This window comes from Ctenopharyngodon idella, chromosome 1 (genome assembly GCF_019924925.1).
Source record: "Ctenopharyngodon idella isolate HZGC_01 chromosome 1, HZGC01, whole genome shotgun sequence".
NCBI lineage: Eukaryota > Metazoa > Chordata > Actinopteri > Cypriniformes > Xenocyprididae > Ctenopharyngodon > Ctenopharyngodon idella.
In genome coordinates, this window is record NC_067220.1 from 4,885,437 (window position 1) to 4,902,416 (window position 16,980).

The 16,980-nt window shown below is 40.9% G+C and overlaps 2 protein-coding genes across 2 annotated transcripts in view; one reads left to right on the top strand and one right to left on the bottom strand.

Moving 5' to 3' along the window:
• LOC127517560 (transmembrane protein 255B) overlaps positions 1-3,542 on the top strand; it is a 16,850-nt gene extending 13,308 nt beyond the window's left edge. The window contains exon 9 of the mRNA XM_051903397.1: positions 849-3,542. Coding sequence (XP_051759357.1) covers positions 849-1,073 — 225 coding nt within the window. The 3' untranslated portion in view covers positions 1,074-3,542. The remainder of the gene's footprint in view (positions 1-848) is intronic.
• Positions 3,338-15,676, bottom strand: gas6 (growth arrest-specific 6). The gene is made up of 15 exons (XM_051903383.1): positions 15,430-15,676; positions 15,178-15,338; positions 13,545-13,569; positions 12,881-12,943; positions 11,315-11,437; positions 10,702-10,821; positions 9,630-9,755; positions 8,836-8,957; positions 6,981-7,099; positions 6,702-6,891; positions 6,152-6,316; positions 5,805-5,973; positions 5,525-5,667; positions 5,218-5,425; positions 3,338-4,030 (listed from the first exon to the last, which is right to left on the bottom strand). Exons 1-15 carry the CDS (start codon positions 15,494-15,496, stop codon positions 3,879-3,881), a joined length of 1,953 nt encoding a protein of 650 aa, XP_051759343.1. The 5' UTR covers positions 15,497-15,676; the 3' UTR covers positions 3,338-3,878.
• Positions 15,677-16,980: the final 1,304 nt, after the last annotated feature.

Here is a 16,980-nt window from a genome sequence, read left to right on the forward strand (position 1 = left end):
TAAATATCGGTCAGTTTTGTTCTATTAAGAGATCTAAATATCGGTCAGTTTTGTTCTATTAAGAGATCTAAATATCGGTCAGTTTTGTTCTATTAAGAGATTTAAATATCGGTCAGTTTTGTTCTATTAAGAGATCTAAATATCGGTCAGTTTTGTTCTATTAAGAGATCTAAATATCGGGTCAGTTTTGTTCTATTAAGAGATCTAAACTATCGGTCAGTTTTGTTCTATTAAGAGATCTAAATATCGGTCAGTTTTGTTCTATTAAGAGATCTAAATATCGGTCAGTTTTGTTCTATTAAGAGATTTAAATATCGGTCAGTTTTGTTCTATTAAGAGATCTAAATATCGGTCAGTTTTGTTCTATTAAGAGATCTAAATATCGGTCAGTTTTGTTCTATTAAGAGATCTAAATATCGGTCAGTTTTGTTCTATTAAGAGATCTAAATATCGGTCAGTTTTGTTCTATTAAGAGATCTAAATATCGGTCAGTTTTGTTCTATTAAGAGATCTAAATATCGGTCAGTTTTGTTCTATTAAGAGATTTAAATATCGGTCAGTTTTGTTCTTAAGTGAAAAATAGCTGGTTGTCAAAGAGTCTGATGTAAGTTTAACTTTTCCCAAATGTAATTGGCTTCAATTTCAAATTGTAATGTCTCTGATTTCAGGCAGAATTACTATATGATGATGATGTTCCTTATAGTGGATGAAAATGACTTACTTCATAGTAAAGTTTTTGGTCAAATCGCCCACCTCTAAATAGTTTAAACAAGCAGCTGCTGTAAAGTCAACACACAATGCTTGAATCTGGTCATTTCTGACATTATTTTTGATTCTTTGTCTTCCAGCATCTGAACGGTTACCCAGCTCCATCCGCAGGTCCGTCCGTCCCCGAGGTCTCGGCCTCCCCGTCCGATGAGACTCAGCCGGCCGCTCAGAGCGGGACGAACCCAGGCCCACCGACTCAAACCTCATCTCAGGACACCAGCGGATACATGCTGACTCCAAACGCTCCCTCGCTCTACGCTCACTCCTTAGGGCCCTTTGAGAAGCCTCCGCCCTACGCCTGCTGAAACACCCAAACCAGGAACACTGACCTCTGACGGGACGCCTGACCCGTGAACGTGAAGATCTGTGTGACCGTCGCCGCTAATGACCTCTGTAATCGTCAGTGTTTCTCGTAGCAAATGTGATCGATGTTGTTCTTCAGTAGTTTACCTCTGAACTTTAATGTTTAACTCCCTGTTCCTGTGGTCGGATCTTCATTGTTTGATTCACCGAATCACAACACAAACGCTTCCGGCTGCACAAGCTATTGTGTTGTGAAATGTGTCCGACTCTAGTCATAACACAAGAGTACAACACAATGCTTTAGTCTTCTTCTGCGGGCAGATCAACTAGTCATGAGTTTGAAGAGAATCTGACTGAGAGTTAGTGTCATGTTTATATCAGATTCCTGAATAACACGTATGGTTTAATAACAGGTTCCATTAGTTAACATGAACTAACAACAGTTGCTGAACAGTTGCATTTTTATTAACTAATGTTAAAGATTAACTCTTTCCCCGCCATTGACAAGTTTTTCCGGGAATCCATGCTTTGACTGTTATACGGTAGGGGGCACTATTACACATCTCTGGATCAAAACACAGGTGAAGAAGCAGCAGAAACAAGCGATAGAAGCACTGCTGACGCACATAAATAACACGATCATCAAACGTTCAACAGAATAGAAATCAAAACTGTCTAACGTTACTGAATGAAATGTCGAACCCATGAAGAGGAAACGACCGTAAAGCTTTGAGGTGTTGATGGACTCTATCTACTCCATCTGTGTTTTGATCATACGGACAAAAACATGATTTTCTCAGCTTTTTATTCAAAATGTAACTTTTTTTTTTATGAAACGTACCCACATTCAAGTGATAAAAAAGAATGCATGAAGCTAGAATAAAATGTTTTTGTTGTTTAAAAGCAGAGGATCTGTTCTTTCTTTTGATAATGTTCAGATATTTATACAACAAAATATTCTGGGGGCATGAAAGTTTTGTGAAAATCATCAAAAATGCTGCTGCTGGCTGGCTACTTTTTAAAAACTGTCAGGAGGGGAAAGAGTTAATAAATACTGTAATGCATTAACTAATGGGACTTTATTGTAAAGTGTTACCTCATGTTTTCTAACAAGATTAAGAATATTCTGTTTTCACAAAAGTATGAATGTTCTTATGTTTTTTCTCATGTCCAAAGGCTAAACTGTAGAATTATTTGCTGAATGTTCTCAAAGTTAGGATAACCACCAATTTGTCTTAAAGCCCATGAATTTATTTGGTATTTTCAAATAATAAACATTGCTGCTGCTATGACTATTAGATTTTATTTTCATAATGTAGTTATTGTCATTAACACCTCCTCACACACTAAAAAATGAGCATGTGTTTGCTACTTAAAGAGTTAATAGATGGACAAATATATGGTTAGGATTCACTAATGTGAAGTTTTAAATGTTGTACAAGACAAAACGACGCTGTAATGTACAATCAGACATCAAAGCCTGTCATTTTATTCTCAAGATGTTCTTAACCCGTTCTGCAAGTTATCAGTGTGAATTAAAGACTTTTTAAGAAAATTTCAGCTAAATCATGAGCTTTTCTTTGGTTTATAGGTTCATTTGTTCTTGAACATTACAGAATTACCTTCAGTTCAGTGTTCTGTCATTATTTCATTGCTAAATTCATTCTAGTATTTTATTCACATCCATTTTGTGATGGAGATTGTGTCTGAAAATATGATCAACCAAAGTCCCCTAGATTTAAAAATGTCTCTATAAAGAATGAACAGTTTTTCCACGTGATTTTGTTTTCAGAATTTTCAGCATTGTCATGTTTTCTGTCCAGTCTGCAACACAACCAAAACAACCACTTTTTACCTAATAAAATTATAATTTCATATTTTCATAAGTACTCATTCTGTAATATGTTATTTTTAATTAAAACACAAACACCCAAATTGAGCTGGAAGACAGAATTGAGGACATCACAACTATGACATCACTTCCTTTCCCTGAAAAAAATTAAATATCTTCACAAAATATTAAAGTTTCTACTTTAAACTGCAAAAATAAAGCAGTTTCAAAAATTTCAGAAATATTTTTTTCCCCAACAATTTAACATTCTCAAGAAATGTAACTTCTTAAAAAGGTTTTTGTGAATCTGTACTTTTTTTTCTGTTTTTTGAATCCCAAAAGTATCAGCATAAACTAAAGTAACACTTTCCTCTCATCAGGTTTTGTTCCTGTGAGCCGCTGAACGTCTGTGGACTTAAAGGACAGAATTCGTCGTAATAACAACATCCGCCTTTATTTGTTTTCAACAAGCGTTTCAGTCTCACACACAGAGCAAACATGAACGAAATACAAAACAACATTAACAATAAAAACAAGATTAAAAAACTCAAACGAGGGACTAGAAAATCTCCTCCAACTCAAACCACTGAATGAAACCATGATGATGATGATGATGATGATGAAGTTGAGCACCTACATCGCGGCCTGAAGGCCTTTATTGATGAGCGTTGAAGGTCGTTGGCTGTTTTTAGTCCTCCTCTAAAAGCATTTTACAGTGGCGTATGTACAGGTACAGTATTTTACAGCACACTCTCAGTAGCTTGTGTTTGATTGGTCTAATGTAAGCGTGTCAGTGAGTAATAATACATCGATACAGTGTGAACGCGTCTCTGGCTGTGCTATATGTGCGTGACGCGAGTGTGGCGAGGATCTCGGGCTTGACTAAGGCCTTCGTGGATCAGCTGACCAGATCCTGATTAAACATCCCTTCAGCAGTCGGAAGCACTTTGATGGAGTCTGATGCGACGTCCGGCTGTTATTGCTGCGTGCTCACCAGAGGGCAGGAGTGAGAGCGGATGTCGTTGTGTTTGTGTTGGGCTTCGTCCACATCCAGCAGCTGATCGTTGACTTTCACGTCCATGCAGCCCGTGAAGAAGGCCGACACTGGGGTGGACACCAACGAAACATCTGCGCAAGCCAACAAACAACAGATTCAGCACATGTGAAGAGTCTACAGATTCACTCAGAGCCTGTACACAACATTCACCAATGCTGGTAAAATCAGCAAACATAACACTAAAGCACCACACTTTAAGGAACAATAAAACATTTGAAGGCACAATAAAGAAAGCAGGATTTCAGGAGTCATTTTAAGATAATTTGCTTTAAATTAGATGAAATTACATGTGCCTCAGACACGAATGAGACTGATGTGAGACAAATGTGTGACAAATGAGACTGATGTGACACTGTTGTGAGACTAATGTGAGTGTTGTGAGACAGATGTGAGACGAATGAGACTAATATGAAACTGAAGTGAGATGAATGAGACTGATGTGAGACTGATGAGACTGATGTGAGACTAATATGAAACTGATGTGAGACTAATGTGAGATGAATGAGACTGTGAGACTGTTGTGAGACTAATGTGAGTGTTGTGAGACTGATGTGAGACGAATGAGACTAATATGAAACTGATGTGAGATGAATGAGACTGATGAGTGTTGTGAGACTGATGAGAGACTGATGTGAGACTAATATGAGATGAATGAGACTGATGTGAGAATGTTGTGAGACTGATGAGACTGATGTGAGAGATTTTAGACTAGTAAGAGACTGATGAGAGACTGATTTGAGACTAATGTGAGACAAATGAGAGATGTGAGACTGATGTGAGACAGACTGATTTGAGATTAATGAGAGACTGATTTGAAACAGACTGATTTGAGACGGATGTGAGACAAATGAGAGATATGAGACTGAGACTGATATGAGACTTATATGAGAATAATGAGCTGATTTGAGACTAATGTGTGACGAAAGAGAGATGTGAGACTGATTTGAGACTAATGAGACTGATGTAAGACAGAGACTAATTTTTCAGACTAATATGAGACTGATGTGAGACTGTGATGAGAGATGAATGAGACTAATGTGAGACAAATGAGACTGAAGTGAGACTCAGAGACTGATGTGAGACTTATATGAGACTGATGTGCAATGAATGAGACTGATGTGAGACTGATGAGAGACTGATGTGAGACAAATGAGACTGATGTGAGACTGATGTAAGACTGATGTGAGACTGATAAGAGACTAATATGAGACTAATGTGAGATGAATGGGACTGATGTGAGACTGATGAGAGACATTACCTGGGATGCCTCCTATAAAGGTGCTGTACGAGGACGTCAGATCCAGAGCGTCTACATTCTCCACCAGCTCAATCTGAGCACGCTGCCCGTCCACCTCCAGTTCGGGGCTGTTCCCGGACACATTAACTGTCACTGTGTGCTGTTGACCGTCACACAGGTTCACTGGGACACTGGCCACCACCACGTCACCGAACGACACCAGCACGTGCTGTAGGGTCACAGATCAACACGAGATACATCTGGAGCTTCAGATCAGACAGAACATGTCAAACACCATCATCTCACACACACACACACACACACACACCTCAGTCCACTCCAGTGTCCCGGGATGATAGTCTGACAGAGAGATGGAGAACGGGACTCTGTCCTGACGAACCAGAGCGAACAGGACGCCCACAGAGGAGGCGGGACGCAGAGTCATATGCACATGGAGCTTCTGATCGTCCCCTATGGAAAGCAGGGATATTATCATTAACTAAAACTATTATTAAAAAAAAAAAACTATTTACAAACAACAACGAAAAACTAAAATTAAAAGTGAATTCAAAACATGAATAAATCCTACAGTAGTATATAAATCAGACCGTGGCTGTGGTTAAAGTAGGCGAAGCCGTGTCCGGGGTAGAAGGCGCTGTGGTCCTCGACAGCGTAACACTGCATGCGCTCGTTGTTCCGGATGGTTTCCTGAATGGACGTGTCTTCACCAGTTAACCAGCGCCAGTCCTTCATACAGCCATCCAGTCGAGGGTTAACCTGTGGTCACGAACACATGAAGAGAGACGGAGCATGTTCAGACGTACATATCAATCACAAGTCTGTCAGACACACCAAACAAACACACACATATGATGTCCGTCCTCTAGTCCAGAACTCATAAAGCAACGTGCACGGGATTCATTATAATTTGAAGCTGTAGTTCATCACCGCTCACCCTGCTGACCAGCCCGTCGTCTCTGAAGGGAACGCCGCCCACCGTCAGGTTGAGCTCATGCATGCCTTTATTGAGTGTGAACAGATCCCCGTTCACTGCGATCTTCATCACCGCCTCCCTGTCGATCTTGATGACGAGGCTCCGCCCCTGCTCTTCCACGGAGATCTGTGACATCACGCACATCAGGTTTTCTTTGTTAGAAGAACATTTTGTGTTGTTCTGAACATGAATGTCTGGCAGGCGCTCAATGAGTCGTGTTTTTAAACTCTGAAGTGTTGCTATAAACACAGATTTCAGCAGATCTACTGTACTGTTCAATTCATTAAATCATTAAAGGAAAACAATCCATCATAATGCCATGACTTTATGAGTTTAAGACTTTCAATTTAAGTTCTTTTCAAATTAAGAGTTTTTAAGAACAGCAGAAACCCTGAAAAAGTGATCAGATTCTTTAATGACGTGACGCTTTTTGTGTCTAGATCTGGAAACACAACTAGTGTGTTGAGTGTGAATCTGTGTTTCAGTCATGACCCCTGCAGTGACCTCTCACCTTATGCCACTGGCCGTCATTGACCAGCGGTCCACTGCTCGTCACTCGACTCACAGCTCCGTATTTCAGCTGCAGCTCCAGTTTCCCATTATGCATCACCAGAACAATCCAGGAGCTGTTTAGGTGGCCGCCGGCGAAGAAGATCACGCCCTCGGGGTCGTAGGTCCTGAGGTCAAACTCTGCTGTGAATCTGAGGGGAAACAGAGCTACTGAAGTAATGCTGCAGGTTTACATAACTGAGATCATGTGATCCTGTTGAAAACCGTCATCTGTGCTCACCCGGTCTGGACCCTGCGGCGGAAGCGCAGCCGGACCACAGGAATCCCGCTGAACATGCGTCCGAGATACAGCGAGCGCGAGTTCCTCTTTATGTCCAGCGGCAGGTGAAGCTCGATGGTCTTCAGACACACACAGAGAGGAAGAAGATCAAAAGATCTGCAAATAATCAAACTGAGAATTTGCACAAGAGCAAAAACTAAGAGGCCATATTATGCCCTTTTTCAAAGTCTTGATGTTGCTTTTGGGTGATAGATGTTCATTATTTTTTTTATATTTGTTGACGTTTTTGATACTATTGGTCCATACATTTGATCAATCGTAAACAAAAGTCTGGCTGAGGGTTGTGCGCCACCAAGTTTGGAAGATGCGGTAGTGACAATGCAATTGACAATGGAAATTGTGTCGGTCTTGTCTTGTTAGACCTGAGCGCGGCCTTTGACACACTGGATCATGCCATTTTGTTAAAGCTTTGTTGGGGTAAGTGGGGTGGCTTTACATTGGTTCCATTCTTACCTCGAGGGTAGAACTTTCAGTGTAAAGATTGGGAATAATTGTTCTTCTGCTGCTCCTGTAAGTTACGGGGTACCTCAGGGTTCTATTTTAGGACCGTTGCTTTTTTCTCTATATGATTCCACTGGGCTCTATATTTAATAAATTTGGCATTTCATATCATATCACATAGTTGTACCTGCCTTTCAAAGCAGGAAATAATGCAGCTGAAAATTCTTAGCTGAATTACCTTGAGGAGGGTGAAATATCGGATGAACTCGTTAAACAGTTCAACTTTAATATTTGCTTAAGAATGAATGGCTTGTTTTTATTGCTGGTTTGTCTAAAGTTGATCCAGGTCAATGTTGCAGAATTATTATGACAGTTATTAGTCATGATAGTTAAAATGCACTGCAGCACTGGTAAAACTAGTCCAGTTTGACATGATTGTGACTATGATTCACTTCTGATGAAAGCATGAAGAAACCGCATATACTAACACTGATACTAAAAACAGAAATGAAACTAAAAGTCATTTTCAAAAGACAGAAGTGAAAGTAAAACTACTTCAGCACCAGCTAAAAGTGAAATATAAAACTGAAACTTAACTGAAATCGAACATTCAAAATGAAATTACAATATCAAAGACACAAAGCTGTATTTCCGTTTGCAGTACGAGGGTGTAAAGATGCGTAAAAGTGTTTGTTCTGTCAGAATACAGCTACACATCTGAAACAATATGAAATATTAGGCTTACAATCATACTGAACTTCTATCCTGCATATATGTTTATGTGTGTATGTACATTTATTAACATTCTGGGATTCAACATCTATTTTAAACCTGGAAATAAAGCTTTAGAATTTTAAACAATTTGAAAAGATGCAAATAATAACAATAAATATCATCTTTCAGACTGTGTGCTCTATTTCTTTGTGACTGATGGAATGCAAAGGCCCCGATATACTTCAAGTGAAATCCCAGAACCAACTGGTGTGACATCAATTAGAACAAAACCAGGCCAAAACGATTCGCTTGTGGAGTTTGAAACATCTTGTCAAAGTGAACGTTCTGAAAAAGCTGGTTAAACGCCTCTGAACTCCCATTGGTCCATGTGGTGATGATGTAACAGGTGGGTGTGGCTCTGAGGTTCCACCTTCTTTGAGGTGTAAATCATCTCCGCTTCATTTCTTCTGTTCAGTCCGTCGCGAGTAAAATCATGAACACACTGGAGAGTATATCGGGGCCTTTAGTAAATGAGCATCACTGATCATGTGACTCTGTACAGACGGATTATCTGAAAAATCTCATATAAATATCCCATCCATGAGAGTTTATAGATCCGTGTGTGTTTGTGTGTGATCACCTCACAGCTCCTGAAATCTGGGCCCAGTCTCTTCCCCTGCCGTCCATCACAGTAGCAGCGGAAACTTCCCGCTGTGTTCACACACTCCTCCTCACACACACGTGTCTCACACTCGTCCACGTCTGATGGGAAAAATGAGTTCAACATCCTCATCAATCACAAATCATAAAATTCCCATTTTTACCTCTCATTTATAAACCATAATCTGGAATAAATGCTTTTGCTCTATGTGTCTTAAATGAGTCAACAGGAAGTGACCTGAAGTGAAAGACACATTATATAACCTTCTTCCTCTTGTTTTGGACCATGAAAGACGCTCAGATGAACCGACCACAAATAAGCAGCAAGAATTTCCCTGGTCAAGAGTGTCGGAAACTAAAGCAGAGCTGAAGTTATGTAACCGGAAAACCCTTCCTCTCAACACTTCTGACTAGGTGAAAAGTCACAAAAAATAGATGTTCCCAAAAACACATGAGATAACGAGACTGAAACATCCTGTTCTGAGACTGAGAGACATTTTAGTGAGTTCAGGGATGAAGGTCAGGATGAACATTTTGAGGAAATGATCAGTTCCTTCAAACTGCTGCAGGACGCTCATTCTTTTATACGACACATTTACTGGCAGTTCATCTCATTTTTAATTACTCTCATGATGATGCTCATTTGCATACGAGTGCTTGATCAGTATTTATGCTCTCAGTTGCTTCTGAAACTCTCAGCACAAACTGCTCCTTATAACTGTCTCATAGCTTCTGTTCAGAGCATTTACTCATGGTAACGTCCTGTAAACGCACCTGCGCAGCTCTTGGTGATGTTGTCGTAGACGTAGCCCTCCTCGCATAGGCAGTCGTAGCTCCCGATGAGGTTGGAGCAGCGCGCGGTTCCACAAACATCTGGAGTCTCCACACACTCGTCCACATCTGTGGAGAAAACCAGGAAATGCCTTCGAACACACTGACATGTTTCTACCATACAGGCACTGCACTCTTACTGATTTGCTTCTCAGAATATGATCACAAATGTGTTTTTTGCTGCAGTTTTCACTCTGGAGGTGAAACAAAATAAAGAATAAAAAAAGGTAATTGTGACAAAAATGCCACCAAAATTAATAAAAATGCTTCCAAAAACCAAGACATGGTGCAAAAAAGTCTCCGTATAAGTTCTTGTTTTTAATATTTATAAGCAATATCAGCAAAAGTGCTGTTTTCCCGAGTATCAGCACATTTGTACATTTTATATAACAATTCAATAAACAATAAGTTAATAGGCTCTTAGGTGACTTAATTTTGCCAACGAAAACAGTTCCAAACATTCGACTTATTGCGCATCTCCAAGCAACACATTACTGAATGAATCCGCGTTTTTGAACGAATCGTTCTAACTCGATGACTCAGTCAGTCACTGCAGCTTTGTCCCACAATAAATCAGCCACTTTGAACAAATCGTTTGACTGAATGATTCAATGACTCACTCGTTAAGACAATGATTTGCCGCCACCTACTGGCGGGTTTTAGTATCATTTAATTTTAGCTGAGGGATGAAGACTGAATGCTGTTTTTGTTTTCGGTCGCTACTGACTAGTAGGTAGTAAAAAAAACTTAATGTAACATAACAGAAACTAATTATTTTCCAAATAAGATTTTTCACATATTTATAATACAAATTTTTCACTGTATAAATTGGATGTTTATACATGAAAATCACATGAGGATGATGATATATGAGGGCCTTTTTACATCTAAAAGGTTCAAAACACCTGATCTAATGTTTGAGATATCTTTTTGCAATGCAAATATAAAAATCTACAGAAATAAAGTGTTTGGTTCAACACTGAAATCCTCCACTGGACGCGCGGCGCTCACTTACCCAGACAGGCGTGGTGACCCGAGAGCCTGTATCCGTCATGACAGGAGCAGTGGTAACTTCCCATGGTGTTGTCACACTCGTGCTCACAGCCTCCATTGTCTTTGCTGCACTCGTCTACATCTGCCAATCACAAACAGACAGTGCACCGTTAACCAATCAGGTGGAGCTCAGGATTCAAAGCCTGCGGTGCCGGCGGGCGGAGTCCTGCAGGAACACAGAGGCTCAGTGTCAGGCGGCCTGGCAGAAACAGGCCACACTTTCCTTTGAGCTGAACGTGAAGAAGAAGAACATCCTGAGCAGACGGTGATGAATGTGGCTCTGTGCTCGGTCTGGACGCTCTCATCGGGTTTGATGAGTCACAGCCCATCTGTGCTGAACTAATCTGAGCAAAAACTCTCCACCATGTTGCTGTGCAGTTTGTCAGGGTGACAACTTTTAAAAATCTAGTGGGAGGTTCTTAGAAATGCAATCTTTGAGAATTTGAGAATATGAAATCATAAAGGAGGTGTTCAGATACTGTCCATATTAACTGCATTTTCACTGTAGTTTTGAATAAACTAATAAATCCCAAGGACAACGACCATCGTCATCTTTACGTGTCGCGTGTTCGTACCTTTCTCACACCTGACGCCGCTCCATCCGGTGAAACAGTGACAGTGGAATCCGCCCTTTTTGTCCTCACAGCGCACCATCCCGAGACGATTGCAGGGGTTCGGGGAACACTGGTCTGGAATGTCTGCGGGAGAAAACAGGAACAACGAATGATACCTAATTGATGATGATTACTAAAAAAGGCATTAAAAAAGCGGCTAGTGGGACAGTGATAGTTAACTTAAAGGGATAGTTCACCCAAAAATGAAAATTATCGCATGATTTACTCACCCTCAAGCCATCCTAGGTGTATATGACTATCTTCTTTCAGACAAACACAATCGGAGATATATTAAAAATATTCTGGCTCTCCAAAGATTTATGATGGCAGTGAATGAAGGGCGAGATTTTGAAGTCCAAAAAAATGCATCCATCCATCATAAATATAATCCATACGACTCCAGGGGTTAATAAAGGCCTTCTGAAGTGAAGCGATGGGTTTTTGTAAGAAAAATATCCATATTTAACACATCCGGCGGAAAAATGACCTCCGACCCGACACATGAAGTAATGACGAACGCAGAAGCACAGAGGATAGAGCAAAGCAAGACACCGGTCACGAATTAGAAGTCTAAAATGATCATTTTTAAAGAGAAATGTTGGAGGATTTTTACATCGCTTCACTTCAGAAGGCCTTTATTATCCCCCTGGAGTCGTATGGATTACTTTTATGATGGATGGATGCACTTTTTTGGACTTCAAAATCTCGTCCCCCATTCACTGCCATTATAAGTCTTTGGACAGCCAGAATATTTTTTAAATATATCTCTGATTGTGTTCGTCTGAAAGAAGAGTCATATACACCTAGAATGGCCTGAGGGTGAGGATAATTTTCATTTTTTGGGTGAACTGTCCCTTTAATTCATTAACAAATGCGAAATAATGAGTCCTTATTGTAAAGTGTTACTGTTAATATTAACTAACATCCACATGACGTCAGCTGAAAATGCAAGTTATATCAGAAGCTATTAGATTCTGATGACAGATTATGAAGACAAACATGATTTTCTTTATAATAACGTTACTGAGTTATCATTCGCGTGAATGTCAGTTCCAGCTCTTTATTTCGATGACTCTCTGGTTGTCTGTGATGTGTTTGCTGACAGTGCATGAAGCACGTCCGACCACAGAGGAGAGAGACAGAAAGACCTCAGAGACGCAGCGTCCCTCTCTCTCTGACTCAGGATTTCTGCTGGACACAGATCAACCAATCACAGCGCAGCACGAGGCTGCCTCCAAATCAGCAGAAGTGAGTAAAGCAGGACGAGCCTCCAGCAGACGTCAGCGAACATCGTCACACACACGCCCACTCATTCACACACACCTCAGACCTTCACATTAGCTTGATTTACTGAGATGTTGGGCGACAGGATGATAACGAGAGGAGAGAGACGTTCAGATGCAAGAGCAAACTACCCATGAGCCCTTTCATGAAGATATAAATAACTCTAGAGGAGAGCAAGACGACTGCTTCAAACGCACTGCAGCACTGCACAAGATAGACAGACAGACAGATAGAGACACTCACTGTGGACGCAGGTGATGAGATCCGATTTCTTCTTATCAGAGCCTCCAAATTTGTCCAAACAAGCTTTATTATTAAAGAGAATCAAACATCTTCATCAGGATCAGCAGATTCAGCAAACAATCAACTCACATTATATTAAAGGATTAGCTCACTTCAGAATGAAAATATCCTGTTAATTTACTCACCCCCATGTCATCCAAGATGTCTTTTTTCAGTGGAAAAGAAATGAAGGTTTTTGAGGAAAACATTCCAGGATTTTTCTCCATATAGTGGACTTCACTGGGGTTCAACGGGTTGAAGGTCCAAATGTCAGTTTCAGTGCAGCTTCAAAGAGCTCTACATGATCCCAGACGAGGAATAAGAGTCTTATCTAGAGAAACCATCGGACATTTTCTAAAGAAATAAAAATTATATACTTTTTAACCACAAATGCTCGTCTTGCACTGCTCTGTGATGCTCCACGCATTACGTAATCACGTTGGAAAGGTCCCAGTCATATTTTCCCCTAACCTTCATTTCTTTTCCACTGAAGAAAGAAAGACATGAACATCTTGGATGACATGGGGGTGAGTAAATTATCAGGAAATTTTCATTCTGAAGTGAACTAATCCTTTAAATGATTCCAACCTTCATTTAAAAACACAGAGAGAAGAGGGAGACTCACCCTGATACTTGGGGTAGAAATAATCCTATAAAAGAGAAATGATTCATTATTATGAACAGGATTTTTGTTAATGAATGAATGTTAGATTTGAAGACACAGCGTCTGTGATCCTGTCCTGACATGTTGAGCTCATATTTTGTCTTACATCAGGGTGGATAATGAGTCCTGTCTCATGTTTCTGAGTTGGTATGAAAGGACAGACACACACACACACACACACTCTCTCTCTCTCTCTCTGCAGAGGTATGGGTGGAGTAAATCTACACAGATGACTTCAGTCTCCCTCTATCATTGTTTATATACATTAATATCCCTGCAGCATTTAATACAGCAGCATTAATGAGAGCAAATGATTAGACGTGTGACTCTGATGACCACTGACGTCCTCACACGAGTTCTGAGATAATCGATGTCGAGTCCTCTATGCATTAAAGTCAAACTTCAGCTGGGAACCGGCTTGCTGACTCACTCACACACACTGCAGTGAGAAATCTGCAGCGTCAGAGAAGCCGGTCGCACACGCTGCCTGTGAATAATGCATTCAGGGACTGGAAATCCAATGTCTCTGACACGGCCAGGAGAAAGGGGCACGCAATCCTCACGGACAGTGACCCGCATCACTTCACATCAACTTGATTCACCTTTCTTAAAAGACACTTAATATCTAGTAATATTATTGATTTGACTGCAAACCTTGAGCTGAGCTGAATAATGACACTATTGTCTTCTGCTTTACAAATTTTGCAACACTGACAGTCACTGGCACTCCGACAATTAAATAAAGTTGATTCCAGAATTTCTCATCGTCAAGCTAATAATAGAAAGTATTAAGGCACTGATGATGTCATCATAATCTTTCACGCTTCCCAAACATTCCCAAATCCACAAGATGAATACCCTGATCCTTATTTACAGGCCGAAAAGGATTAAATCTACTCAGCGAATGACGTGTCAGACACGCGCCGCCAGACTGGAATTCATTCTGTATCAAAAACACATTCCAGGCTCAACATTCAGTCAACAACACAGTGACACGCCCCTCAGGGACCAATCAGAAGTGCCAGTGACAGGCTCATTTGCATATCAGCTCCCAGAGGAGAACAGTCTGTGTATGAGGAATCATATTCATGCGGGGTTATCGATGTGAAATCAGGTGCAGCGCACAGCCTCATGGGAAAATATGACGGTAATAATAGCATCAATGCAGCATGAGAACTTCTGATTTATTATATTTCACACTTAGGTTACATTTCATTTTAAGGTGTTCTAGTTACACTGTAATTAAACATTGAGTACTGAGTACTTAATACTATAGAGTTATGGTTAGAATTAGGGTTTGGTTTATATATATATATATATATATACACATATTTTCACAGATTTAGCACTATAATTACATTATGTTCAATACGAATATTCAATAAATATATTATATTTCACCGATAATAAGACAGATGCTCTATAAAAGTGACAGGCGCCCTGTCAAATGGACCACTGCAGCCCTACATAGTGCACACTAACTAGGGAGCGGCACAGAATCATTAGAGGTCGATAAGTATTTACCGATAAATCATCAGCGCGTGCACTAACCCGATTAATCGGTCGTTAGCTCGTATGCGGCGGACTCTCTTACCGTCTCAGGGTCATTCTCGAACACTTCTCTCGCCTCCTCTTTAGTGCATCTCTCCTCCACACACTCCCTCTCCAGGTGACCCTGCTTGGTCTCCTCGAACACCTGGTTCGCCCTCCGGTGTCTGCGGAGAAACTCGTTCGCCTGCTTCGGCGACACGGACACTGAAAACAGCAGAGACTCTCAACTTCTGCGCCCGGGACAAGTTTGCGCTGCTGCACTACGCAGGAATAGCGGCTTGTTTCGTGTACTTACATTGCGAGGAGCAGCCGATGCACAGCAGGACGAAGCAGCAGCTCGACACGAACTCTCTCATGTTCATTCTGCGGCAAACTTTCGCTCGTTCTGGATCAGAATCCTGCACTGAACCGCCACATTCAACCCCGAACACGAGCGTCTCTGCAGCGCATTCAGCCTCTCTCTCTTTCTCTCTTGTGCACTCTCTGTATTTTGGCTCCTCTGTTTCTCTCTCTCTCTCTCTCTCTCTCTCCACAAACGTGAGCGGCAGATTCGACGGTTTATTGGTGAAAGTTGCAGCACGCGCAGGGAGTTCCCGATGCAGAATTTTCCTCTGCAAGAGCAGATCACTGCAGTACAAACTACACTAGCACAGAGAAAATAACCCTTTAAAGGTTTGGTTCACCCAAAATAAATTAGCATTCTGTCCTCATCATGTCCTTCAAACACAAAAGGAGACACTCATTAGAATGTTCACGCTGCTCTGCATTATCCAACACTCTAAACAATGCTGGTGTTTTAACCCAGCGACTGGGTTGTTTTAACCCAGCGATTGGGTTGTTTTAACCCAGCTAATGGGTGTTTTAACCCAGCGAACGGGTGTTTTTTTTTAACCCAGCAAAGGGGTGTTTTAACCCAGCGAATTGGTAGTTTTTAACCCAGTGAATGGGTAGTTTTTAACCCAGTGAATGGGTAGTTTTAACCCAGCGAATGGGTAGTTTTTAACCCAGAGAATGGGTAGTTTTAACCCAGCGAATGGGTAGTTTTAACCCAGTGAATGGGTAGTTTTTAACCCAGTGAATGGGTGTTTTAACCCAGCGAATGGGTGTTTTAACCCACTGCATGGGTGTTTTAACCCAGCGAATGGGTAGTTTTTAACCCAGTGAATGGGTGTTTTAACCCAGAGAATGGGTAGTTTTTAACCCAGTGAATGGGTAGTTTTTAACCCAGTGAATGGGTAGTTTTTAACCCAGTGAATGGGTAGTTTTAACCCAGCGAATGGGTAGTTTTTAACCCAGAGAATGGGTAGTTTTAACCCAGCAAATGGGTAGTTTTAACCCAGTGAATGGGTGTTTTAACCCAGTGAATGGGTAGTTTTAACATTTAAATAAAAAATTTAACCCAACCACTGGGTTAAATGTCGTCTTTTCTTCTCTATTGTGTCGTATATCTGAGTGAAATGCTTCTCAAACAAGAACAAATGTAGGGCGGGGCTTGATTTTGTCTGTGGGGAATTGATTGGATGGTTGTGGTTTGCTATTGGTGGATCTCATGTGAGTGACAGGTTGCCCCGCCCTCATCATCAGAGAAGAGAAGAGATGCTGCAAGAGGGAGGAGAAGATATTCTGATTCAAGATTATGAGGAACATGAATTAATGTCTGTCTACACCGAATGCACAATCACAAGCAGGTTAAAAGCCATTTCAAGTTGTTTCCCATCATGCTCTTTGTTTGCTCAGTGTTTGGCGGCCTCCTCGCTGGCACACGTCAGCATGAATATCACAGCAGATACATATTATTTCTAAGTGGAACTGATTGCGACACATTTGAGAGCTGCGACAGACTTCC

Bases quoted from the DNA above. Each gene is read 5' to 3' on its own strand.
- gas6 (XM_051903383.1), bottom strand. From the start codon at position 15,496: ATGAACATGAGAGAGTTCGTGTCGAGCTGCTGCTTCGTCCTGCTGTGC. The intron at 8,958-9,629 runs GTGCGTTTACAG...TTTTCCCATCAG, and splicing joins CATCACCAAGAGCTGCGCAG to ACGTGGACGAGTGTGAGACA. The intron at 5,426-5,524 runs GTGTGTGTGTGT...GTGACCCTACAG, and splicing joins GGACACTGGAGTGGACTGAG to CACGTGCTGGTGTCGTTCGG.